Raw genomic sequence first — 26,757 nt, 5'->3', positions numbered from 1 at the left:
TTTTTTATACCAATATTTGGAACCAATATTCACTTTTTAAAGTCTCTGAAAGGTTCGTAAGCATCTGTGTGTTATTTATGCAATAAATTATATACATTTTTCAAATTGGATTTCTTTTTTTTGTGTGTGTTTTTTCTTTTTGTGTTTTATTGTAGGTTAAAGTGAAAAAATAATAGGCAGATGATATAGATGAAGTTGTGCTGAAAAAAAAAGATACCAAACATGGGTATAGTAAACATTAGTTTATATAGTATATAAGGCAAATCAAAAGTACTGAAAAACAGCCTAAATAAGCTCAGCCCACTAAGGGTTAATATTTGAATGTTTCTGGCAAGAGAAGGTACATTGTGCCAATTCTTTTATTTTATTTTTTTTCAAAACACAACTTGGTTAAATTATTTCAGTGTGTATTAGTACTTTTTGAACATTTTTGAGCACAATTTTCAACAATATCGTGATAATAATAACGTGATAATTTTGGTCACAATAACCGTGATATGAATTTGTCATATCGTTACATCCCTAATTCATATAATGGTTGGATACCTATTGTGACCTATAGTGGACATTAGTGCACTCACTGCATCTAATTCTCTTAAATATATAAGAATTTGGGAATATTCTACTTTTTTTGTGACAAATGAGTGTTTTTTCCTCGATAACATCTTAAAACACACATGGAAAATTTCAAAAAGAAACTCTTACACTGCAGTTACACATGCTGTATGTGTTTTAATTTTTTCCAGGAGTGCTCCAAAGGGCCAACAATGGGAAGTTTACACTGAGGGACCTGCTGGTGGTGCCCATGCAGAGAGTACTAAAGTACCATCTCCTTCTTCAGGTAAGAAAAAACACATTAGGAGGTGTGTCAAACCTTATCTGCATTCTGAGTTTCCCTTCTGAGAAAACACTCATTTCACCAGTGAAGAGTGGAGAAGACTGTGCAATCACTGAAACCCAGATGACTGTGGGGTCTCTGACTCTTGACATTTAGGGTGTATATGGGTATATAGGTTTTTTTTTTTTTTTCCCCAGCTAAAGGTGATATTCTGAAACTCCATATGTCCTCAATGCATTCAACATAATATTCCAAAGACTTAGAATGATAATGGAAATGTCAGAAGGTATTGTGTTCAAAAACTAATGCTCAACTACCTGGTTTAAAGAGTAGGTATAAGAACTTGCATTTTGTCAACTGATCAGTGGACAATTTAAAAGATAAAAATATTATAAAGTGCATTAGTGGGTCATTCCATGGCAATTCAACCAATGTTTCCCACATGACCCCCTCAGAAAATTCTGAAAAAATTCACACTTGTTCACCTACCAAATAAACGAACACATCCAAAATTTTAATGTCATATCTATAATAGTTTAGGAGATACAGCCCTTTGAAAATTATTATTATTTTAAAATTTTGCAAATTGCTTTTCGGCCAACTTTGAGGAGCTATATCTCCTTAGGTATTCAAGCCACACTGCTGAAACTTACTGTCTGGGGTGAAATCCCCCTGAAAAGACCATATTTTGCCATCAAAATAATTGTAGGTGCCTTCATGTTTGGTCCATGAGGCCTTGAAATCAGGCGGAAAGGCTAATTCTTCCAAATGTCCTCTCTCTTCAGGCCTTGCACTGTGTCATAATGGATGAATGTAGAGACCTCACTTTTTTTTGCATGGATTCTTATGGTCAAGATGCAACAATATACTGCAAAAGACTACATTTACATGAAAAGTGTTGCTGTGGAGGCAATGAATAAAAATGGGTCAATTTCAGTTTTTCACAGAAATACTCTTTATTTGAGCACCCAAATTACCATGATGCAGTTAATGAAAATTTTGAAATTTTTACCATGTCGTCATATAAGTTTCAAGATGTGCACAAATTTTAGCTTTGGGATAGAACTGGTTCTATTTTTAATATTTTTTTTTTACTGCATGACTATATTTTTTTCAAATTGTATACAAACGTAGGTGTAATGGCATTTTTAACAGTATAATGGCATGGATTATTGCACAAGTTATGACAATAGTTGAGATATTTGAACTAGGGTGTGGAACTGCATGATGATTCAGATAGAATAATTATAGATTTCCCAGAACTGGCTCAGGTTGATGCCTGTAGTAGAGACTTCTCGGAAATTGGATGGAGCTGGTCAATTGACCCAATTTCACCAGGGTCAATGACAGAAATGGAGCTAAGATTTCCCAGAATCACCAATTTTCAGAAAGCCTGTTTGTCTTGATAATGTTCTTTCTGTGACATTCATCCTTTAAGATCAATCCAACAACACATTTTTCCTCCATGATGAATAAGTTGGTCAGGATTATGAATAGAATTCCCAAATTAGGCTGGCCAGCATCATAAAAATTCTGGGAAATCTTAGCTACGTTTCTGTCATTGACCCTGGCGAAACTGGGTCAACTGACCAGCTCCATCCAATTTCTGAGAAGTCCTCTACTACAGGCATCAACAAGAGCCAGTTCTGGGGAATCTATAATTATTCTATCTGAACCATCATGCAGTTCCACACCCTAGTTCAAATATCTCAAGTATTATCATAACTTGTGCAATAATCAGTATTGTTAAAAATGCCATTTACACCTACGTTTGTATACAATTTGAAGAAATATAGTCATGCAGTAAAAAAAACATAAAAAATAGAAACCAGTTCTATCCCAAAGCTAAAATTTTGTCCACAACATCTTGAAACACATATGAAGACAAGGTAAAAATTTCAAAATTTTCATTAACTGGCCACATGGTAATTTGGGTGCTCAAATAAAGAGTAGTTTTGTGAAAAATTAAAATCGACACATTTTATTCATTGCCTCACAGCAACACTTTTCATGTAAATGTAGTCTTTTGCAGTATATTGTTGCATCTGGACCATAAGAATCCATGCAACAAAAAAAAAAAAAAAAAAAAGAGGTCTCTACATTCATCCATTATAGCACAGTGCAAGCCTGAAGAGAGGACATTTTAAAGAATTAGCCTTTTTGCCTGATTTCAAGGCCTCATGGACCAAACATGAAGGCACCTACAATTATTTTGTATGCAAAATATAGTCTTTTCAGGGGGATTTCACCCCAGACAGTAAGTTTCAGCAGTGTGGCTTGAATACCTAAGGAGATATAGCTCCTCAAAGTTGGCCGAAAAGCAAATTTGCAAAATTAAAAAAAACCCAACAAACATTAATTTTCAAAGGGCTGTATCTCCTAAACTATTGCAGATATGACATTAAAATTTTGAATGTGTTCGTTTATCTGGTAGGTGAACAACTGTAAATTTTTTCAGAATTTTCTGAGGGGGTCATGCAGGGCACTTCCTGAAATGTGGTTAATTTGGGATGGAATGATCCTAGTAAAATGTTGGTCCATGTGTATTGATGATACTATTGGTGATGATATAACAATATTATGTAAAATATCTGCATTTTGTAATAATTGGCTGCATTTAAACACACAGTTGAATGCCAAATGTAAAAAAAACAATTCTTACAGTTTTAAATAAATAATTACATTTGAGATAGTTCTTATAAAATGCGAGTTGCTTTTTTTATGGAAATATACTAACAGACAGACAGACAGACAGACAGACAGACAGACAGACAACTGTATTGATCCCATCTGGGAAATGCAGAACATAATACTGTTCATTATGTAATTACTAACCAAATACATGGTTGTTATATATTAGGTCTACATGTTATGCAGTTATAGGACTCAAGCTAAATTAAATTTCCTAAATATGACATGTCAGGTGTTATAGCTGGCTGTTAATCTAAAAAAAAAAAAATTATTAAAGCAGTAAAAAGATCAGGTTTTTTTTTTTTTTTTTGTTATCATACTCACCTGACAAATACAGACACTTTCAGTGAGTTAATGTCAAAAGCTTAACCAGACAAACTCATTTAAGCGTAAACAGGGTTGATGTACTGCAACGGTGGTTTAGAAAAGGGCTCATCAAAAGCACCATTAAAACACAATGAAAATGCAACTTTTCATACAGCACCATATTTTGAAATATGTATGCTGTTGTTCAATAATTTACAACAAAATGCAGAAAAATGCACTCATTATTGTATTATTATTATTATTATTATTATTATTATTATTATTATTATTATTATTATTATTATTATTGCAAACTCTGGGTGTTATTGTGCAATGAAGTGAAAATGAATCACACTTTGTTGAGATATTACACATGCAGTGATGTTATGTAATGTTTTGTTACACATGTTGGTCCAGAATATGAGCTCTTCTGTACCCTAAAGATTTTGTGTTGCTAATTTTACAAGATTTAAGTATAATTTTCAGTACACATTTTAAAGTTTAATCTCACTTGACTGACTTGTAATGGTATATTTCTGTCAGTATAGAAATGGCCACTTGAGGGCGATGTCCTCCACGTATTAGCGCCACAGCTTCCACATTTCACCCTGTTTTAGCTCCACAGTTTTTACTATATATTTGCTTTCTTCCTGATAGAAATGTGATATGTCTTTCAAAGTCACACCATTTCTCTATTTTTAAAGGGAAAGTCATTTAATCTAGAATTTCTGTCATTAGATTAAAATAGATTTTAAGTGTTTACCGGATTTATATTGATTTGTTACTTCAATATGTAGTTGTTAAACGTAGAGATATTTTCCAAGTCTTATGTAAAATGATCTCTTGCATTCTCCTGCTTCCTGTACAACCCAAACATAGAGCAAAATCAAAATGCTACCCGACAATTCCCCAATTCTATTATCAATAACTGCGTGAACCAAAGGTCAGACTGTAGCTGGCCGAGGGGGGTGAGGACAATGACTACAGCGATGTTTGAAAGCATTGTAGAAGGTGAAGTTCTCAATAGTAAATGTCGGTGATCCTGGGTGTTCTCTTTTACCGCCTGAGGAGTGACTATGGGATGTTGGGGGGGGGGGGGGGGGGGGGGGGTTAGTGAAGCAGAAACAAGGTGGGTGTAAATACAGCCCAGAAGAGACGAAGCAGTGTAACTTCCACCACATACTGTAGGTACTGGAGGAATGAGTCTGTGCATTTTATTGTTATTAGACTAATAATGAAAAGGTAAGTCTATTTGTGCTACATAGATACTACTTTAACCCATAAAGTCCCAAATATACACTGTCGACTAAAAGCATCTACTGATCTAAAATGTTTAATACCTGTTGATCCACTAATTCTATCAATACATGTAAATAATTGATGTAAAAATACAGTTTGTTATCTTTTCATGGTCATCAGATACACTGGAAAAAATCAAAATCTTACCAAATGTATTTTTCTTATTTCTAGTCCAAATATCTCATCACACTTAAAATAAGACATAATCACCTAAATAGTGACTTTTCAGTGAGATATGAGAGTGTGTTTTTAGACAATAGATCTGTAAAATCTTATTTCAACAAATCTTACCAAAATCATTTTCACTTGTTCCATTGCCAGATTTTTTTTTTTGCTTAATTCAAGATTTTTTTTTGCTCAATTCAAGCAAAAAAAAAAAAAAAATCTGAAAAAATATAGAACAAGTGAAAATTATCTTGGTAAGATTTCTTGAAATAAGATTTTCCAGATCTGTTGTCTAAAAATAAGTTCTTATATCTCACTGAAAAGTCACTCTTTAGGTGATTATGTCTTATTTTCATTAATAGATATTGTCAGTATTGTCTTTGCAATGAAAACTGGGGTCTGATTGAATGATGTATTTTATCAGATTTATTAATATTTGTTTAAACCCATAAAGACCCAGTGCTACTTTTATGGCAGTTTCAGTGAAAATCAGGTAATTTCCTATATTTAATTCACTGATCATGTAGATGTTCACAAAAACTCAAAGAAAATTCAAACGTTATTAGATAAATCAGAAAGAAATGAGGGAAAAAAAAGACTTCTTCAACAAAATCTATCATTAGTTGATAATTAAACCAAGCGTCTCCATCCACTGTCTTTGATCCAACTCCACGGGTTTTATTGGTGAATCATTGCTGTAGAAGATGACGGTGTTTCCACATTCACGACAGAGGCTCTGAACATCCAAATGGGTCATACACTGGAAAAAATCAAAATTTTATTAAGTGTATTTTTCTCATTTCTTTTCAAAATGTCTCATCACATTTAAAACAAGACATAATCACCTAAAGAGTGACTTTTCAGTGAGATATAAGAACTTATTTTTAGACAATAGATCTTGAAAATCTTATTTCAAGAAATGTTACCAAGATAATTTTCACTTTTTGCTTTTTTTGCTTGAATTGAGCAAAAAAAAAAATCTTGAATTAAGCAAAAAAAAAATCTGCCAATGGAACAAGTGAAAATTATCTTGGTAAGATTTCTTGAAATAAGATTTTCAAGATCTATTGTCTAAAAATAAGTTCTTATATCTCACTGAAAAGTTACTCTTTAGGTGATTATGTCTTATTTTCATTAATAGATATTGTCAGTATTGTCTTTGCAATGAAAACTGGGGTCTGATTGAATGACGTATTTTATCAGATTTATTAATATTTGTTTAAACCCATAAAGACCCAGTGCTACTTTTATGGCAGTTTCAGTGAAAATCAGGTAATTTCCTATATTTAATTCACTGATCATGTAGATGTTCACAAAAACTCAAAGAAAATTCAAACGTTATTAGATAAAATCAGAAAGAAATGAGGGAAAAAAAAGACTTCTTCAACAAATCTATCATTAGTTGATAATTAAACCAAGCGTCTCCATCCACTGTCTTGATCCAACTCCACGGGTTTTATTGGTGAATCAATGCTGTAGAAGATGACGGTGTTTCCACATTCACGACAGAGGCTCTGAACATCCAAATGGGTCATACACTGGAAAAAATCAAAATTTTATTAAGTGTATTTTTCTCATTTCTTTTCAAAATGTCTCATCACATTTAAAACAAGACATAATCACCTAAAGAGTGACTTTTCAGTGAGATATGAGGACTTATTTTTAGACAATAGATCTTGAAAATCTTATTTCAAGAAATGTTACCAAGATAATTTTCACTTTTTGCTTTTTTTGCTTGAATTGAGCAAAAAAAATCTTGAATTAAGCAAAAAAAAAAAAATCTGCCAATGGAACAAGTGAAAATTATCTTGGTAAGATTTCTTGAAATAAGATTTTCAAGATCTATTGTCTAAAAATAAGTCCTCATATCTCACTGAAAAGTCACTCTTTAGGTGATTATGTCTTATTTTAAGTGTGATGAGATATTTTGAGTAGAAATGAGAAAAATACACTTGGTAAGATTTAGATTTTTTCCAGTGTATGACCCATTTGGATGTTCAGAGCCTCTGTCATGAATGTGGAAACACCGTCATCTTCTACAACATTAATTCACCAGTAAAAACCATGGAGTTGGTTCAAAGACAGTGGATGGAGACGCTTGGTTTATAATCAGCTAATGATAGATTTGGTTGAAAAAGTCTTTTTCCCCCTCATTTCTTTCTGATTTTATCTAATAATGTTTGAATTTTCTTTGAGTGTTTGTGAACATCTATATGATCAGTGAATTAAATATAGGAAATTACCTGATTTTCACTGAAAAATGCAAAAATACAGAGGATAATATTATGATAAATGGTGATGAATCCCTTAAGAAAGATTAAATTGAGAGAAAAACTAATTTGGGAGCTGCCATAAAAGTAGCACTGGGTCTTTATGGGTTTAAACAAATATTAACCTGTTTAACCCTGATCATCTTTTCAGGGGAAAAATGCCTAAAAAGACATACCCAAAGTAAATGAAGAATTACTTCACAGTAATAAGGTTCATATGGATGTTCTTGGTGTCTATGGACATTTAGAGACCTCACAGAATCTATTCCCATTGTCTGAAATATTGTATCTATTACTATACCTGAGTAAACTGTAACAAACTAAAAGAGAAATTAGAATTTTTTATCCTCGCCTGTTTTTTTTCCGGCTGAATTGACGATGATATGCATAAATTAATTGTTTGTGTCGGAGATTTTTAATAGCGTATATTTCACCCCACAAAGATTAAAAATCATGTTTGAACATTAAAGTTTTCACTAAAATACACTTTTGATGTACTTTTATTAACATTAGGGTCTAAACTTTGAGCAAAAGTTGAAAAAAAACATTCATTGTCCTGATTTATTCTATTTTTATAGTAGATTAATATTAATATAATTTTTTCGGCCTGTGGGCTAAAGGGGTTAATAAATCTGATAAAATACATCATTCAGTCAGACCCCAGTTTTCATTGCAAAGACAATACTGACAATATCTGTTAATGAAAAGAAACAACTGTTTAGAAGCAAAAAAAGAAAAAAAAAAAGAACATATTGCACTGTAATATGCCTATTTGCTTGTGCTTGCTCAGTATTTGTTAATGTAAGATTAGTCCATACTTGTGTCACTAACTGAAGTTTATGTTGATGTCTGTTTTGCTTGGAAACAGTTTTTGGATAGAGGTAGAGGAGCAAAAGAGAGGTACTGAAGAACTCAAAACCTGATGATCCATAGGCTGTATATGAAATGCTATAACACAGTGGTCCCAAACCCCTGGTCCCCCGACCGGTTTCTGGTCCATGGATCATTTGGTACCGGGCCGCAAAGAAAAAAAAAAGTGGTTAAAATTAAAGCAATTTTTTTTTCCATTAGTCTTGCGGAGATTTTATTTTGAAAAGTGACCATTTCCGCCCTCGCCTCACAACTGCTCATGAATCATTGGTAAGACAAGCTAAAGAAATGAGCCGAAAACAAAATTCACTGGAGAACTTTTTCGGGAAGAAAGAGGAAACGATGAGGCTGCAGAAGGGCCTGCAAACAAAAAACTGCATTTATAAGGAAATATCAGGATTCCTGCCTCAGTTACAGGTTCATCGCAACAGGTGACACACAAGCGCCACTCCAACGGTGCGTAATTTGCCGTGACCAACTAGTTAATGAGCATGAAACCCTCAAAACTGCTTCGGCACATCAATCTATGTTTAAGACAACTTCAAACCTCTGTGCTTTCTGGATTAAAGTCACAGCAGAATATGCAGATATCGCCACCAAAGCGCTGAAAGTCCTTCTTCCGTTTCCAACCTCATATCTTTGTGTGGCTGGGTTTTCTGCGATGACAGTTACCAAAATAATAATCCAGAGTAGACTGGATATATGGAACACAATCAGAATGCGTGTCCCCATCACCCCCAGATGATAGGACCGTGTAGTTGCAGGGAAACAAGTCCAGGGTTCCACCTAATTCTGCATTAGGGTGAGTTGATATTCTACTGTAGAATCAGTGGAATTGCCTGATTTACAGTGCAAGTGTTTCAGATCACATGTTCTGAACTAACAAAGATTTTTGTTATTGGAACCCCCGCACCTCTACCATGGAAAATGTTCATGCATGAAACCGGTCTGTAGTACAAAAAAGGTTGGGGACCACTGCTATAACATTTAGATACTAATAATTTCTGACCCCTTTTTTCCTCAGATTTTACCATTGACATGTTGGTTTTTTAGAATAGGAAGTGACCATATTTGGATAAAAAAGGCAGAGCTAAAGGAGTGCAAGGAGTCATGGGTGAACTAATGTTAAATGTTTGCTGACTGATTCTGAACAATAGTAAAGTTCATCAAACATGTTACAGTCTTGTCATTAGAGCCTGTTAATTACGACTACAGTGGAGCTGACTCGTAGGATAAATGCATGTTATTAAATAATGAAAGTCTGACTCAAGCTGTCATAGAGACCTGTCAATCAAAACCTTGTCTATTGGACCTGAGGTTGAATTAATGAAGGAGAAATTTAAAGATGGATCAGGTCACTTATAGAGGTTCCAAATAAAACAAGTAAGACCAAAATGACTCCTGGGAAAAACGATGCACTAAGTATATTCTAGTACACAGGTGTCAAACATGCGGCCCGGGGGCCAAATCCTGCCCGCTAAAGGTCTAATCTGGCCTGTAGGATGAATTTGTGAAATGCAAAAATTACACTGAACATATTTGCAATCAGTAGTGTAAAAAATTCCCTGAAATTTCCCCCTATGGGACTAATAAAGGCATATCTTATCTTATCTTATCTTATCTTATCTTAAAAATCATTTTAATTCAGGTTCCATACAGACACATACAGACCAATTAGATCTTAATTGGGTCAGACCAAAAAAATACTATCATTAAAACCTATAAATAATGACAACTGCTGATTTTATCTTTGTTTTAAATGTAAAAAAAGTAAAATTACATGAAAATGTTTTCATTAACAAATTATCCTTTAACAAAAAATGTGAATAACCTGAACAAATATGAACAATGGGAAATGTCTTAAGAAAAGTAAATGGAATTTTATCAATATTATACCTGTTACTAAATGTTTTGTGTAGTTGTAATTGTAATGTAAGTTGTAATGCATGTGTAAATAATAAACTGATAAACTGAGGCAGAATATTGTTAAAACTGCACATGTTTTTCTTAAGATATTTCAAGTTGTTCACACTATTCAGATTTTTAAGGAAATGTTGTAGATATAAACATTAGCATAATGTCATTTTACTATTTTCACTGGTATTTTACTGGTCTGGCCCGCTTGAGATCATATTGGGGTGAATGTGGCCCCTGAACTAAAATGAGTGTGACACCCCTGTTCTAGTATCTTTGGAGTTCAGCATAAGTCTGTTGGAGCCAGGGCTTTTTGGAGCCAACCCCAGCAGCTGACAGTGGTTTTCTAATTTTAAGACAGATCTGCGTTGGCTTCATTTAGAGCTGAGGTGCTCGCCTCTTGGGGTGTTCACTGCAGAGCAAATGGGTCCTGCCCTGGCTCTAAGTCCTGCTCCACTTTGTAACAATCTCAACATATTCATACCATTCAAAACGAAGGAAAAACAATACTGCTGGAATCGCTACTATGACTTTCTGTATTTTTTTTCATTACTAACTACTTCAACCATTCCATAAAATTTACACTTAAACATGATTTAGCACCATCGAAGTGCATGAAAAAAATAATGTTAAATTAATATATATCCACAGCACTGTGGATGAATCAGTCCTTTACTCATCTTCACTAAGGGAGACCAAAACTCTGATCCAAAACCTCAGTAAATCAGTATATTTTGGCTTTTATCTTCTATGTACTGAAATGCTGAAAATTGCTGTTAGCTTATTCATAGAATAATCTCCCCAGACACAGACATAGGTCAATATAATCAACAAATCTTCCATAGTTTTTCCCATAAGTAGTAAAATTGCATTCACATATGAGAAACGGCATACACAAGAATTGCCAGTATGAGATTATTTAGGTCATATCTTCTTTTCTTTTATGCTTGAGTGGTGTTAAAGTGTTGCACAGGAGACTCCACACTATTTCATGAACAGATTGGTGCCCCTGTGCAGGTTACGCTGCATCACACTACCAACATTAATTTCCATGTGTTGATTAACTATATAGGTGTGTGTGTGTGTGTGTGTGTGTGTAATATGGGAGTTATTTAACAACAATGTAGAATCCATCATGTCAAATACTTTTGTGGTAGTAAAGCATATTCCGTACATTCCGTCTAAGGTTATTGAGTGAAGTATTAGCTAATAAGTGTGTTTTAATGGCCAGTATCCTACTAATATGGGCATTAATTATGAGCTTGTTAAAAGTTCAATATTTAATTCCTATGTTGGTCTGCTTAGCTCATGTGAACTTTGTGTTGGAGTCTGTTGACATTAACACCGTGGGTAGTATTGCACAGTAACTACCATTAGCTTCTAACTGTTGCTTCGGTAAAGGACCTGAAGAGAACCTCTGAGGAAATACAAGTAACCATAAGTATTTTTTACAAGAAAAACTGATACCAGTGGTCTGTTATGAAATCAATCTATCGGCTGTTAAGGGCAGTGACTCATTAAATAGCTTAGAAATGGACATGCAGCTGTCTCTGATTGACAGCATAGACTTACACACAATAAAATCACAAAGAGGGATTTAAAAAAAACAAACAAATAAAAAAAAAATAGAGAAGGGAAGAATGTACAAAAAGGGCAGAAGTATCAGTTAAAGCCTTACACCTCTGAGTTCTTCACTGCCTTTCTTCTGCTCCTCTACAGCTGCAACAGTGTAAGCTAGCTATCGTTAACTTAGAAATGGAATCAGCTAATTCAACTATATAATGCACATTGTCCAATCGATGTTGCAGCACGGGAGGGCGTTTGGGTACAATGCCGCTGTTGCACCACAGGAGGGTGTTTTAGCCTCTCATGCTATCGTACAATGGCAGCACGGGTACAATACCGCTAGTGTAAACAACTCACAACATAATTTATACCCTGAATTAAACTTAATGTAAGCATACAAACGTGTAAAATTTATAATACATTAACATACTAAATATAGTCTTACACTGGGAGCTACGTTCTCGTTAATGTTAACTAGCTCAGTTTCCAAGCTAACGGCTGTCTCGGAAATATTTTTTACAACAACATTTTTTTACAACAACATTTTTTCATCTGGATCCGGTCTGTTGTCAGTTCCCAGAGTCAGAACCAGACACAGAGAAGCTGCGTTCAGCTTCTATGCTCCTCATATCAGGAATAAACTTCCAGAAAACCTCAGATCAGCTGAAACACTCACTTTATTTAAATCCAGGTTAAAGACCCACCTGTTCTCAGCTGCATTTGAATATGAGTTTGTATTCATCAGTTCAGATCTGCACTGTTCCTTTTAAGCTAAAAGTTTTTATCTGTTTTATCTATTTATCTGATTTTTTTGTTTGTTTGTTTTTCTCATGCCTATACTTTTTATTGCTTCTGCTGTAATGCTTTTAATGTTTTATGTAAAGCACTTTGAATTGTCTTGCGCATGAAATGTGCTATAGAAATAAACCTGCCTTGCCTTGAACAACAGATAGATACACAAACACGCACACAAACATGTGTAAAACTTTTACAATAATAGACTGATACCTACTAAATATAGTGTATGTTATATATTGCTCATATATATGTTGCTTGTTGTATGTTGCTGCTGTTAACTCTGAAATTTCCCCATAGTGGGATAAATAAAGTCTTATCTTATCTTATATAGTAATATATACTTCATATATATATATACTATTGTATAATCTATGTTATAAAAGCCAAGTGGCCTCTGTGTGCATATGTGTGTGTATCCAGGGATTGACACAAAATCTGGAAAGAGCTGACTGCTGCAGTTTGGTATACTTATGTATTTTTGGTCAAGGAACAGACTAGTGAAAACAGCAAGTTGATAGGACTAATATTTTGGGAGATATTTGTAATTTTGGAATACAATAGCCTTACAATCACGTTGCTATGGACACAACGCTTTAGCGGTGACTGCTGGACAAATGCGGTACAGCATGCACAAATACACAACAGCAACAGCATATATAAACTACTATATCTAGAACCCGTGGATCCCCACAGGTTAATGCGCTAGTAATATATACTTATGCTTGTAGCCAGGTGCTTTTTGATGTTAGCTAACACCATTTTCAGTGCTTAGTACCTTTTACTTTACCGTTGGCAATAAGGATTTTCACAGAAAAAAGGACTTCTAAGTAGAAGTCAGTGAAGTCCTCTAAGAGTAGAAATCAGTGCACAGGCTGTTATCATGGACATAGACAACTTCATTTAGATTCCCAGGACCCCATGAACCTTTAATGGTACACATGTGTATGTTCATAAGTGTTCTCCTTTCTTCCGCTTTGTGATTTTTATTAGTGTATGTCAGGCTTTGTCTAAAAGGGTCCTTTTCAGCCCCTTACATATATAAACTAGCGTCACTCTTTTCTGATTTCATAAATACAGGAGTATAAAAAGTGGTGAAACTACAGGCAGGCCACTAATGTTGATTATGAAATCAATAAATCTAAGTACTCAGGCCAAACGTGTTTGTCCAGACCTTTGAATCTGTGTGTGAGTTCTATATGTGAATCCAATCCTTGATTTCTTTTCTGTTCTCCATTAACAGGAGCTTGTCAAACACACTCACGATGCTGCTAACAAGAATAACTTGAAGATTGCTCTTGATGCCATGAAGGTAAGTGCAGTGCCTATGGTAATGGACTGTAATCATTGTGATTTGAGCTTAATAGAAGCAGGCTGATTTAGTGGCTAATTCCGAATGGCACTCGCCTGTCCATCAAAAAATATGTCTATCATTGGGGGAAAAAAGCCTATCCATCACTGATTTTTCACTGCCCTAAATAGGCTGTGATTTTCTAAAACTTCATATTTACATTACTTTAGTGAACGCTGAATGGCCTCTTGAGCATAACAGACAGCTGATTGAATGCTTTTGACAACCAGAAATGTAAGAAATGCATTTGTATGAACACCTTCAAGGCATGATTCAGACATAAGAATATTAATTTTTTTTTTTTTTTTTTCTTTCAGTTTAAAGAAGCACACACAAATCTGCTCAGTTCTAGAAACCTAGAACTGAGCTAAAAGAGTTAAATTAAATAGAACAAATATTCTAGGTTCTCCACACCACATTGAAATTTCCAGACTGACCTAAATGAATAAAATATGTGTGTATTTGTGTGTCTGTTGATGTAAATTTTGCCCAGGACCTGGCCCAGTATGTCAACGAGGTGAAGAGAGATAATGAGACTCTAAGGGAGATCGAACAGTACCAGAGATCAATTGAAAACCTGGTAAATTCAAGTCTTTTCTAAAACTATCAACAGAATATCAGAAATATCAGCAAGAAATCTGTCCTTGCAGTTTAATAACTAATATAAGAAATACAAGTTCACAGTTTTTTTGTACAATAGTGCATATTTAACAAACTACCTATAGTTTTCCAGGCTCATGCCAATATTGTTTAAAGGATCATTAATGCAAGAATTGTGTTTCTTGTGTCCTGACTGCAAATTAGTGTGACTAATCACCTGAAGCATTACTCATGTTCCTTTTTATGCCTCTGGCGCTTATGTTACTTTCAGAATCAGTCTCTACTCACCTATGGTCGACCAAAAGGAGATGGAGAGGTGCGCATGGTCTCCAATGTTGACAAGAGGAAGCAAGACAGGTTGTTCTACTTAACTGTCACCGTTCTGAAAGAGACTGAAGAACTGTAGATATGAGCTCACTGAAAAAGAACACAGCAAAAATAGCATAATGTTAGCCTCATAGCATAATTGCCATAATAAGTCATACACTATATGGACACAAGTATTGGGACATGTTGAATTCAGGTGTTTCTTTTCTAACAGGGGTCTGGGATACAAAACACTACTGACAAAAGTCACAATATAGTTTTACATTGTGATAAATATCATAGTGATTATTAATATTGATGTTTATATGTCAAATCAGCATGAACAGGACATCTTACAGCTGTAGACATGATGTGTCCCAATATTTTTGTCCATATAGTTTATAAACATCAATATTTTCTTTTTAAGTTTAACAGGAGATTTTTCTTCCTAAGTGAGATGTGAAGAAAGTAGATGGTTAGTTGTGGTTGAAAAAGATTATTTACAGTCAGAGCGTGAATTTTTCTTTTTAGAAATTTAGAGGTAGAACATTTAAAATCACAGTCATGGATAAAAAAACAAAACAAAAAACAAAATCAATGTTGAGAGAAAGTACATTTCTGGAGCATTTTGGAAACAAAGATAGATAGATAGATAGATAGATAGATAGATAGATAGATAGATAGATAGATAGATAGATAGATAGATAGATAGATAGATAGATAGATAGATAGATAGATAGATAGATAGATAGATAGATAGATAGATAGATAGATAGATAGATAGAACAGCATAGACAGAGCTGCACATAACAGGCTGCCTTCCTACTAACAGTTTAAACCAAACTAACCAATGTAACACAATGATATTTATCACAATATAAAACTATGTTATGACATTTGTCAATATTGTTTTGTATCCCAGACTCCGGTTGGAAAAGAAACACCTGAATTCAACGTGTCCCAATACTTTTGTCCATATAGTGTATGACTTAGGCAATTATGCTATGAGGCTAATGATATGAGTAAATCGTAAAGCTGTAATATGACACATTTTCACATTAAAATATAATAATAATAATAATAATAATAATAATAATAATACATTTTATTTATAGGCGCCTTTCAGGACCCTCAAGGTCACTGTACAAAGTTGTTAAAAATCAATAAAACACTATTAAAATTACACATATACATATATAAAACACATAGGTACATAAAATGGCAGTAGATAAAAGTGAAGTTATGGAATTGAGTAGGCCTGTCTGAATAAATAAGTCTTAAGCTCTATATCTAATAACAACAAAATTTAGGCAATTATGCTATGAGGCTAATGATATAAGTAAATCTTAAAGCTGTAATATGACACATTTCCACATTAAAATATGTAATAACAACAAAATTTTTGTGATAACCGTTAGTAATTGAGAGAACTCCATAAGCAGATAATTAAACAAAGATGGAGGATCCATCCGACTGAAAATTCGGTTCTTTTTCATTATTTACAAGCCATTTAGCAACACAGCTAATCTAGCAGAGAGCTAATTTAATGAGCAGCCTAGTTTACCACAATGTGTCACTAGTGGTTTATGCGAGCCATCAATATAATATGTATGGTAATGTAATGTTAATGGCTAATTTGGCATTAGATAAATTAACTCATGTAACACTAAGTTAACATTAATGTAGATAATGTGACTGTTTTATTAGGGTGAAACATGCATACAATAAACAGAATAAATGCACATCACTAAATGGAAAGTGGATGAAATTTTAATGCATTAATTGCTATTATTCATCTATGAACATGTTTGCTACCTTGTGGATATTGAACAATAAGGTGTGATGCAATGACACAAAATCCAGTGCATTTTTCATTTTTGTTTGAAGTTTTCTTCTTATTAAACCATTTTTCTCACTTAATCTTGTTTATCACATCTAACGCTTTAGGTGCCTTGAAAAGTGCTGCAGAAATATTATCATCTTCATGATGAAGCCTCTCCACATGGCTTTGAAAAACCACTCCGACTTTACTCTGACTTTGTTTGACCATGGTCTGTCACAGCCTCATCTGGCTTTTATTTAATAAGTCACTTTAATCTGCTTTTTCATAACTACTAATGCCGAAAAGACTGGTATTTAATTCAGATTGCTAGGAAATATTGACGACAGGACGTAATCCCACAAAAATTGCAGTCTGTACATTTAAATGCAAAATACAGCGTTATTTCGTGACCCAACATCACAGACATAAGACTGCGTCGGAGTTAAAGTGCAGTTAAAATAAATCATTTCTTGTATTGTTATTGTAGAAAATCTGTTTCTCTTTTTTATTTTACAGACACATCTTTTTATTTGATGTAGCTGTCATTGTTTGCAAGAGACGTGGAGACAACTATGAGATGAAGGACATACTGGATCTCAACTTCTTTAAAGTCACCAACAACCCCACCTCTGACCGGGAGGGTAAAAAGGTATGTCTTTCTATTTTTACAAAATAAACAGAAGCTGTATGGTTTATCTCATGTTTACTGCTCATACCAATAAACAACACCATGGACATGTTACTATTTGACATCTGTTTGGCTGCAGTGTTATTGCTATAATAATTGCTGGATGCCTGTTGAGAGGGATATTCTCTTATTTGCTGGTGTGGGGTCAGAGTTTTGTTTTTTTTTTCCTCCTTTCTGGAAAATCCTGATTTAGGATTGCCCTGTAGTCACTTGCCACAGTTTGTGCAGTATGCTATTTTTCGCCTTGTGGGAACATTCACAGGCTGTATTGTAGTGGAAGGGACTTGTTGATGTCTTGTTGATGTATGCCCACAGATGGTGCCTTCTCACTCCACTGCTGATTGCTAATGTGAAACTGACAGCTTGCCAGAATGGGATGGTTCTGTGGTTTCTATCAAAGGGACTCCATTATCATCCTCATTTACTCTATTGTGAAAGCATGACATATGTATGCATGTGTGAGTTCAGGTTTTGTAAGTTTGGGAAGGTTACAACCACTGATGCCTGAAAAAGAATTTCAGAATTAACAAGTGGTACCAGCCACAACGAACTCCGGCCCTCGCACGTATTGTAGCTTATTTTGGCATCGATCCATTGATGTCATCATGTCTATGTGTGTAGTGATGTCAACACATCAATTGCCTCTATATGTGCCAAATTTGAAGTAAATTTAAAGAAAACTGATGTTTTTATAGACATTTGAAATTTCGCTCCATTGTAATTAAATGGAAGAAAAACAAAAGATTAAAAAAATTCATAAAAAATTTAAACTTTGACCTACTTATCCCAAAATCTAACCACATCTATTTTGCACCACTGGAAATCTATAAACCAAATTTGGTATGAGGTCAACTAATAGTTTTGCTGCTACAGATATGTGAAATTTTGTCCATTATAAGTAAATGGGAAAAAAAAAAGATTTTAAAATTCATAAAAAATTTTAACTTTGACCTATTTTTCCCCAAAATGTAATCAGATCTATTCTAGGTCACTTGTAATCTATAAACCAAATTTGGTGTGAATTCAACCAGTAGTTTTGATGCTAGAGTGTTAACAAACAACGAAAACAAAGAAACAAAGAAGCCGAACCAAAAACAACACCCCTCGCCTTCCCTTCGGGGGCAGAGTAGCAATTAATCTTTCCATGAAGTGCAATGTGTATACATGACAGACACTGTGTAAATCTGCTGATTAGAGATTAGATTAGATTAGATTAGATAGAATTTTACTGCTCCTTTAGAGCCCTTTGGAAATTGAAGTTCCAATAGCAACACAACACTGAATACCACAAGAAAATAGGAAAACAGTAACTCTAAAAAAGAAAAACAGTATTGAAAAAACAAACAAACAAAAAAAAAACAGGCAGTTGCATATTATAAAGTACTAGTAGAAACAAGTAGCAAGGTGGTAATGAAAAAAGTAATAATAATAATAACAAATAGGTAATTATGTTGTAGGTATGTATATTATGTATATATGTGTATTTCAGTGGCGGCTGCTCGTCTTTCAGGTAGGGGAAGCTCATTGTCAGCTTACATAAAAAAAAAAAAAATTCAGGTTATTTAAACATAAATTTGGCCCTCCGTTCCTCTTTAAGAAAATGGTCAGTGACCTTATCGTACCAACTAAACAAGAAAACATTGAAATTATGTTAAATTGAAACAAGAAAGTACAATGAGTGTGTTTTATTTACAGTGCAAGAAATGAACGAGTAATTTCGTAGTGGTTTCTCTCTGATTTCACAGCAGAATGTGCGACGATATTAAACTGAACTCTGTCAAGTGAAGGAGTAGCTCTCAAAATAGCTGTCAATGAAATCGGATTCAGCCTTTCGACTGATCCTCCAATCAGCACATGGAAGCCCGGCGTCCAGCCCAGCCAAGTTCCACCCACAGCTCCATTCACCCCCAGAGATGCCGAGCGTCCAGGGGCGGGACAACATCGTGGCATTTATCGAATTACCGTCCAGTTTAGAGGCAATGGAAAAAACTGTTCCACTCAGTCCCATAGAGGTGCATGGACGCTGAGCGTCTACGGGCAAATGCACTGAGCAGAGATCATGTGAGAAAACAGCGCAATGGGAATGTGTGAGATGTTAACAAAATTGAGTCCGTTGATTTGTGATAAAGCTGATTCTGAACGAACTCATCTGTGAGTTGAACGTGTTCTAACACATTTGTAGTCAATGAAATATCAACACAACTGAACAGACTGGACCATTTAATTTTCGTAATTTTAGGGGAAGCCGAGCTTCCCTTGCAGTCTATGAGAAATCACCTCTGGTGTATTTATAGTTTAATAATCACAGGATAAAAGTTACAACAATGATTTATATTCTAATATATTATTTCTGGATCTGTCATTACCTTTTGTTTTATTTCCAACATAAAGCTGCAAACAAACATACAGTATAATGTAGTAAAGGTCCAGTATGTAATATTTCTAGAAGTACTACTTAAATATTGTGTTCCTGGAGTGAGAGGTTGGGCCTTCTAATAAGTCTCCTCATGGTCCTTCATAAATTATTCCTAATGAAGTGTTAGGGATAATCTTCTTATTTCCATGTTCATTCCTCTGTATTCAGTCTGTTGCAGTTCTGTGTCCACGAGACCATAAATTACATGGGATGATAAAAAGCAGAGGAAGTGGGTCAAGTTGATTTCTTCAATAATTGAGAAGAAAGCAAAATTTGGCGTTAGCTTTTTGGTTTTGGTAATTAATGTTAGTTCCCAATTCATCTGCCAGACTGGATCTTCTGGACTCCCATGGTATAAAATATGGCTTTGAAAAGGTTTATGTTTTGTTTGTCAGTCCTTTATCTGTGCTGTCCAGTTCAGGGGAAGGAAAATAAAATTGCTATTTATGTCACTACACTTCGGATCAAGATGTGTGAAGTCATGTGCTGGTGTAAATGTAAGTGGACCTGGAGCTGAAACAGTATTTAAGACGCTTAAAAATCATAATTTGAAAACAAAACAGTAATTATGGAAAATTGAATTTGAGTTAAAGAGTTGAATGTGGCCCTTTCTGAACTCTAACTGGTGTCTCATTAAAGAAAGAAGTAATTGTAAATGAGCACAGGCTCTGCCATTGTTGACTGTGTGGGCCGGAAATGAGTTTTACGTCACCGTAACATCCGATTTAACAAGTGTATCGACTGCTCACTTCCCTGATAAGACCATGTTTGGGGGCTCTGCTTATTGAATACAATTTTTTAATGAAGTTTTAGTGTTAGCATTTGCTGACCCATCCTTATTTGCACTCCTATAGTTCCACCATTGTTTCCAACTATGGCCATATTTGAGAATGACCAAAACAGCTTTGAAAAAGTAGTTTTAAATGTGTGAAGTCCCAGTACCTTTGTCTACTTCAGGGGTGTAAAACTCATTTTAGTTCAGGGGCCACATTTAGCTAAACCTGATCTGAAGTGGGCTGAACCAGTAAAATAATAACATAATAATATATAAATAATATCAACTCCAAACTTTTCTCTGTGTTTTAGAGCGAAGAGTAAATTTACATTATGAAAAGGTTTACATCTACAAACTATCCTTTGAAAAGATGCGAATAACATGAACAAACTGAAAAAATAAGTGTAATTTTATCAATATTCTGCCTCAGTTTATCATTTACACATGTACATTATAACTTATAGATCACAGTGGATGTACAAATACACAAAACATTTAATAACAGGAAGAATATTGTTAAAATTGTACTTACTTCTCTTAAGACATTTCAGGTTGTTCATATTTTTTCAGTTTATTCACATTTTTTGCGAAATTATACTTTGTTTTACTGTAAATACATGAAAATATTTACATTTACAAAGAGGAAAATTTGGAGTTGTCATTATTTATATGTTATTATGATCATATTTTACTGGTCCCACCCACTTGAGATTGAATTAGTCTGAATGTAGAACCTGAACTAGGAAGATTGTTAATTTCTTAGTGTAATTTTTGCATTTCACAAATTCATCCCAAGGGCCGGACTGGACCCTTTGAAGGGCCGGATTTGGCCCCAGGGCCACATATTAGACTCCTGTGGTCTACTTTTATACAGTCTACAGGTTTGTGTCGGGGTGTGTGTTGATGTTAACTTACTTGACTAAGCTAACAACGGTCTCAGTTGCCTATATCGATGATAACATGGGGGATTTATATGTAGAGGAGATTTTTCTGTTGAAACTCTTAGGCCGTCTGAGTTCGTCACTACCTCTCTTCTGCTCTTCTACAGCAGCCACAGTGTAAGCTAGCTAACATTAGCCTAAAAATGGAGTCAGCTAATGTAAACAACTCACAGCACAACTTAGACTCGGAATTAAACTTCATGTAAACACAAAAACATGTAAAATGTATACATTAATACAGTCTACTCTCGTTATACCGCCAACTTCCGTTCACGGCCAAATTGGCGGTATAGCGAAAATGGCGTTACAACGGGTTGCGTCCATAATGTGCATGTCTTTACTATATGATGTCTATGCTGCCTCCGTTAACCCGTTCTAATTGCGTTTCTAAATAAATCTTGATTCTGTTATGTTGTAAGGGATCATTTAAAGTGGGGAAATATTTTAAGCATTATTATACCGTGTCGGGAAATGACACCCCATCATCTCTTCCCGACATCCTGACCTACTGAGTGTTCTGCGATAAATGAACGGTGGCCGTTCCGTAGACCTACTCGTAGCTTGTCGCGATCAGCGTCTGGCGCGTTTGTTTCAGTGCATTGTTAAAATTTATGTGTACTCGATGGCAATCACGCTGGCGGTATAACGGTCGGGAAATCAATGGTATAAGTGTTGTTTGTGCATGGAACTGGGCTGGCGGATAGCGATAGGCGGAAATGGCGGTAGCTAATGGAATAATGCATTGGGGATTTTTGTGCAATGGTTTTGGTCGGCGGTGAGCGAAAATGGCGGTATAACGGCGGGCGGTTTAACCAGAGTAGACTGTACATTAACATACTAAATATAGTCTTACACCGGGAGCTACGTTGTTGTTAATGTTAACTAGCTCAATTTCTAAGCTAACGGCTGCCTTGGTTTCCTACATGCATTATTTGCCTTGATATTGTGTAAGGTGTATTTACAGTATGTGTGTTTGAAATAGATAGATATCCACAGTCCAGTTCTGCGTACCTACAACATCCACCTTCAAAACACATGCACGCACGCACGCACACACACACACACACACACACATACCACAGGACCGAGATGCTAATATTAGGTGATGAATGTGTGCAGTCCTCCAAGGCTGCTTATAGCTATATATCATTTTCTGCTAAATGAAACTTCAGAGTGTGAACGTGGTGCCACTGAGCACCCTCACCATCATCAATGATTTAACACTCAGCAGAGCTCTAAAACACTCAGGACTTTGTGGGGCAAACCAATAACTGACGGGTAAACCCTACCACTTTGCTGTTATTAGATATGACACAACAAGCTGGAACAGATTAGCGGGGCAAAAGTCAAGAGATTTGAGAATTGATTGAAAAACGCTCCATAGTATGCCCATAGGTGAGGCATTTACCCTAATAGTGATGCAGTAACACTACTTGGGAGCGAGGGTTGCATTTCTTAGCAGAGCCTAGTTATAAATGAGTTGCTATAAAGAAAACAAGCAAGTAATAGATATATCCAAAGACTTTTCTGCAGTTGGTGAACTATACCGAAGCTCGTTTTCTTTGCGGTCAGAAATGACACAACACTTATAAAGCTCTTGATTTAGCTTTTATTTTTCATCACGTCAGATATGAATATAAATGATAACAATTCATCAACAGAATAAAGACGGACTGTATTCTGTTGGTGCCTGAAATGTTGTGCATATCTATTGTTGTATATGATAAATGCAGACATTTTCCGTATATTTAATAAAGACCATGTGTAATTTTCTATACACACTTATAGAATCTCCATTTGAAGAAGGATCCCTCCTCTGTGGCTTCTCCTGAGGGTTCTTTCAGTTTATATCCCTCTTTTTTGCCATGACTGGATGCATTATGTTTTTGGGTTATCTGTCTGGCTGTCCATACATAGTTCTGATTCTGGTTAAAGAAAGGTCCCAGGAAGGCCTTGAGGGAATTTCTTCAAATGTTCACTTAGACAAAGAGTATAGAGGGATGAAGTCCAACTCCTTCTGGTGGGCCACATGGGACTTTTATTTTTCCAGAAAAAATGCAACTTGCTATCACTGTCAGGTTTTTGATTGCACTTGAATTGTGCCATCAACTACACATACGATGTTTGTTAATGTAAAAGATAATTTACAAGTTAGAGAATATATCAATCTGTAGAAAAGATTGTTAAATAACTTGTAGTTTTATGTGAAATGACTGTGGACTGAATCTGTCATTGCACAAGATACATGTCACCAACACCAAAATGGTTGTTTCCTCAACATACTTCACCTCATTCTTTGACATAACACCCTGTGGAAAGGATCGGACTTTGCATCTCTATAGAAGTCAAGAGGTAGAAGTGGATGCAAACCACTACTTAGTTTGTTGACAGAGGTTTTTGTGTATTGTACAGATAAAGAAGACTTTTAGACTCATTTGTGTTTATATTGGCCTGCTAAGGATTGTATGAGAGAGAGCTTCTGTTTATTTCAGTAATAACACTAGAAGCACTCGGAGAGCGCAGACCTCCGCCAAGGCTGATCAGTGGCCCCCCCCATGGGCCCCCCCACCCCCGATCACCACCAAAATTTAATCATTTCTTCCTTATCCCATTTCCAACAAACCCTGAAAATTTCATCAAAATCTGTCCATAACTTTTTGAGTTATGTTGCACACTAACGGACAGACAAACAGACAGACAAACAAACCCTGGCAAAAACATAACCTCCTTGGCGGAGGTAAAAATACACTTTGTTGGTGTTGAAAATATTTTCAGTAAAAGCAATTTCAATTTCGTTAATTTTTTTTGTGATTTTACGAAAGCAACAGCTAAAATTTATTTGTTTATAAATGCTTTATCTACCGCCTCTGACCAAAGAAGATGAAAAATTGCTTTTCATTTCTGGGTTTTTGTTCTATTTTTGCTCATGCTCTCATTCCGGTTCTCAAAAGAAAAATTGTTTCTGTTTTCAGAAACAAATAAATTCATGCAGTAAAGCATTTGATATATAGCCTCATTTTACAAATGATCCACAATGATAAAAACACAGAGACCTTGAAGTACATGGAGAAAAAATGCATTTAGTGAGTATTCTAGAGATCCCTTAAAAATTCAAAAATTGTGTTTGCAATGGAGCTCCTGTCTAATTTAGATGAGCCTACCCCTCTGTGCTCTGCACTGTGCACTTCTGCAGATGATGTTGGACATATAAGACATTTTGCATCCAGAGTGGAGGTCTTTGGTTTCAGAGTTTTGTGGTGTTTCTAAATGTAGCAGGAATATCAAACACATGATTTGGTTTCCTTTAATCTCTCTTCTAGAGCAGGATCAGTTGGACCGACTCTTATCACAGGCAGCTTTTGAGCAGAATTAGTTGGACTTGTGTTGCTGTTGTTGGTCCCTTGAGGTTGACAAACCCAGCAGGCAACTTATCTATGCATCTGTTTATGCAACCAGCAGTTATATAATTTATTTTTATATTATATGACCCAAATGTGGGTCACAAATCTGTTTTTAGTGGGTCAGGGGCCTTTGCCTGGGCAAAAAATAGTGTTAAGAAACCAATCCTGTGCTTTATTTACTTTGGGTGGTTAGTTCAAGATGCTGAACTCTGTCCACCTCCTCCCCTCTCTGCCCCCTGCCCCTGGACTGTAACCCACTCCCACATTTACACAAAGACTCTACCTTAACTGTTTTTGCACACAAGCCACAGTAGACATACATCCTGTCATTTTCTCACATTAACTTCTGACTGTCTTCTGCACTTTTTTTTTTTATAAACATTGCACTACTGCTGCTTCTGCTGTAATTTTTTTTTTTTTTTTTTTTTTTAATGCAGGACATTTAACAAAGAGAGAGTGAAACAGTATCTCAATTCTCTGTTTGTCCTGTGCATTGAATGAGTTGACAACAAAAAAAATCTTTGAATCTTTTAATTTTATATGGAGCTGAGTGCCGCCCATTCACACTCTCCAACAGTAGGTGGCGGTAATGCGCTGTAATGCTAATTAACACCAGGGATTTCACAGCATAAAAGAAGACCCAAAATTTTCTTTTTTTTTTTTTTTCAATAAGTTATTTATTATTCATCATAGAACATACAAAAAATAGAATATAACAACAATATACAAAACATCAGACATTCCAAAACTACAAGAATAAATAAAATTAAACATATATAGACAAAATGTAAATGAATAATGAATAAATAAAAGAGAATAAAAATGGAGATCCAACCATAAGCAAAGGTACAGCTAGAAAAGGAAAGAAAAATAATATTAAAATATGAAGTGGCAGACCAATTTAGTCAAGGTAATTGTAGTGAAACTGAAGTGCTAATGAACATTTTTTTTAAATTAAATTTAATATGTTTTAGAGACTCAAAATAGATTTTCAATTCTATTAAAAATAATTGAAATGATGGGGATGCTTTGGATATCTTAGCTTTATGAATATGAAATTTACCTAGAAGAATGAAGAGGTTGACTATGTTAAAATAATTATTATGAGAAAAGTAGCCAAAAAATATTAATTTTCTCATCTAACTGATACTTAAGTGTAGTTTTGATTAAAAGAAAATTTACCAAACTTTTCCAGAAAGTGACACAAAACTGACATTTATAAAATAAGTGGATGATACTTTCACAAATCTGGAGATGTACCCATTTGTTGGATAAATGCTGTGTAACAGTTTGAGGTGTAATTCTCTAATTTTGTTAGATATAAAATATTTTAAGGGAACAAGTCATGCTCTACGGCAATTTATATCTTTAAAAGTTTCTATTCATATCATAGCAAAACTCAGGTATGACAACAACTACATCACATATGATTTTACCTCCGCTGAGGACAAAAACCTAAGTGTGTTTAATGTTTGAATAAGTGACTGAATTGACTTTTAATTTTTAACTCAGTGCACATTTTTAGTTTTGGTTAAATGTCCCTAATTTAGTGTTAAAGGGAATATTTCCCTCTTTAGCATCGCCACCTGCTGGTCATTTTGGTTGATCTTTAAAGTTGTCTTCTGTGTTTGCATACTGTGATATTCAGTTTTATCTCAGGTTCAAAACCATCTTTTCATTAAATAAATGTGAACATTGAGGGATAATAGTGGGTCCTGAAGCCAGACCAGTACAGAACCACTG

At 34.9% G+C, this 26,757-nt stretch overlaps 1 protein-coding gene across 1 annotated transcript in view; it reads left to right on the top strand.

The window, feature by feature from the left end:
• LOC115437782 (guanine nucleotide exchange factor VAV3-like) overlaps window positions 1-26,757 on the top strand; it is a 210,277-nt gene that overhangs the window by 63,701 nt on the left and 119,819 nt on the right. The window contains 5 exon segments of the mRNA XM_030161124.1: window positions 750-841; window positions 13,958-14,026; window positions 14,559-14,645; window positions 14,937-15,022; window positions 17,310-17,442. Coding sequence (XP_030016984.1) covers window positions 750-841; window positions 13,958-14,026; window positions 14,559-14,645; window positions 14,937-15,022; window positions 17,310-17,442 — 467 coding nt within the window.

This window comes from Sphaeramia orbicularis, chromosome 17 (genome assembly GCF_902148855.1).
Source record: "Sphaeramia orbicularis chromosome 17, fSphaOr1.1, whole genome shotgun sequence".
NCBI classification, from domain to species: domain Eukaryota; kingdom Metazoa; phylum Chordata; class Actinopteri; order Kurtiformes; family Apogonidae; genus Sphaeramia; species Sphaeramia orbicularis.
Note: the sequence above shows the minus strand (reverse complement) of the source record. Positions and strands in the feature narration are given on the sequence as shown.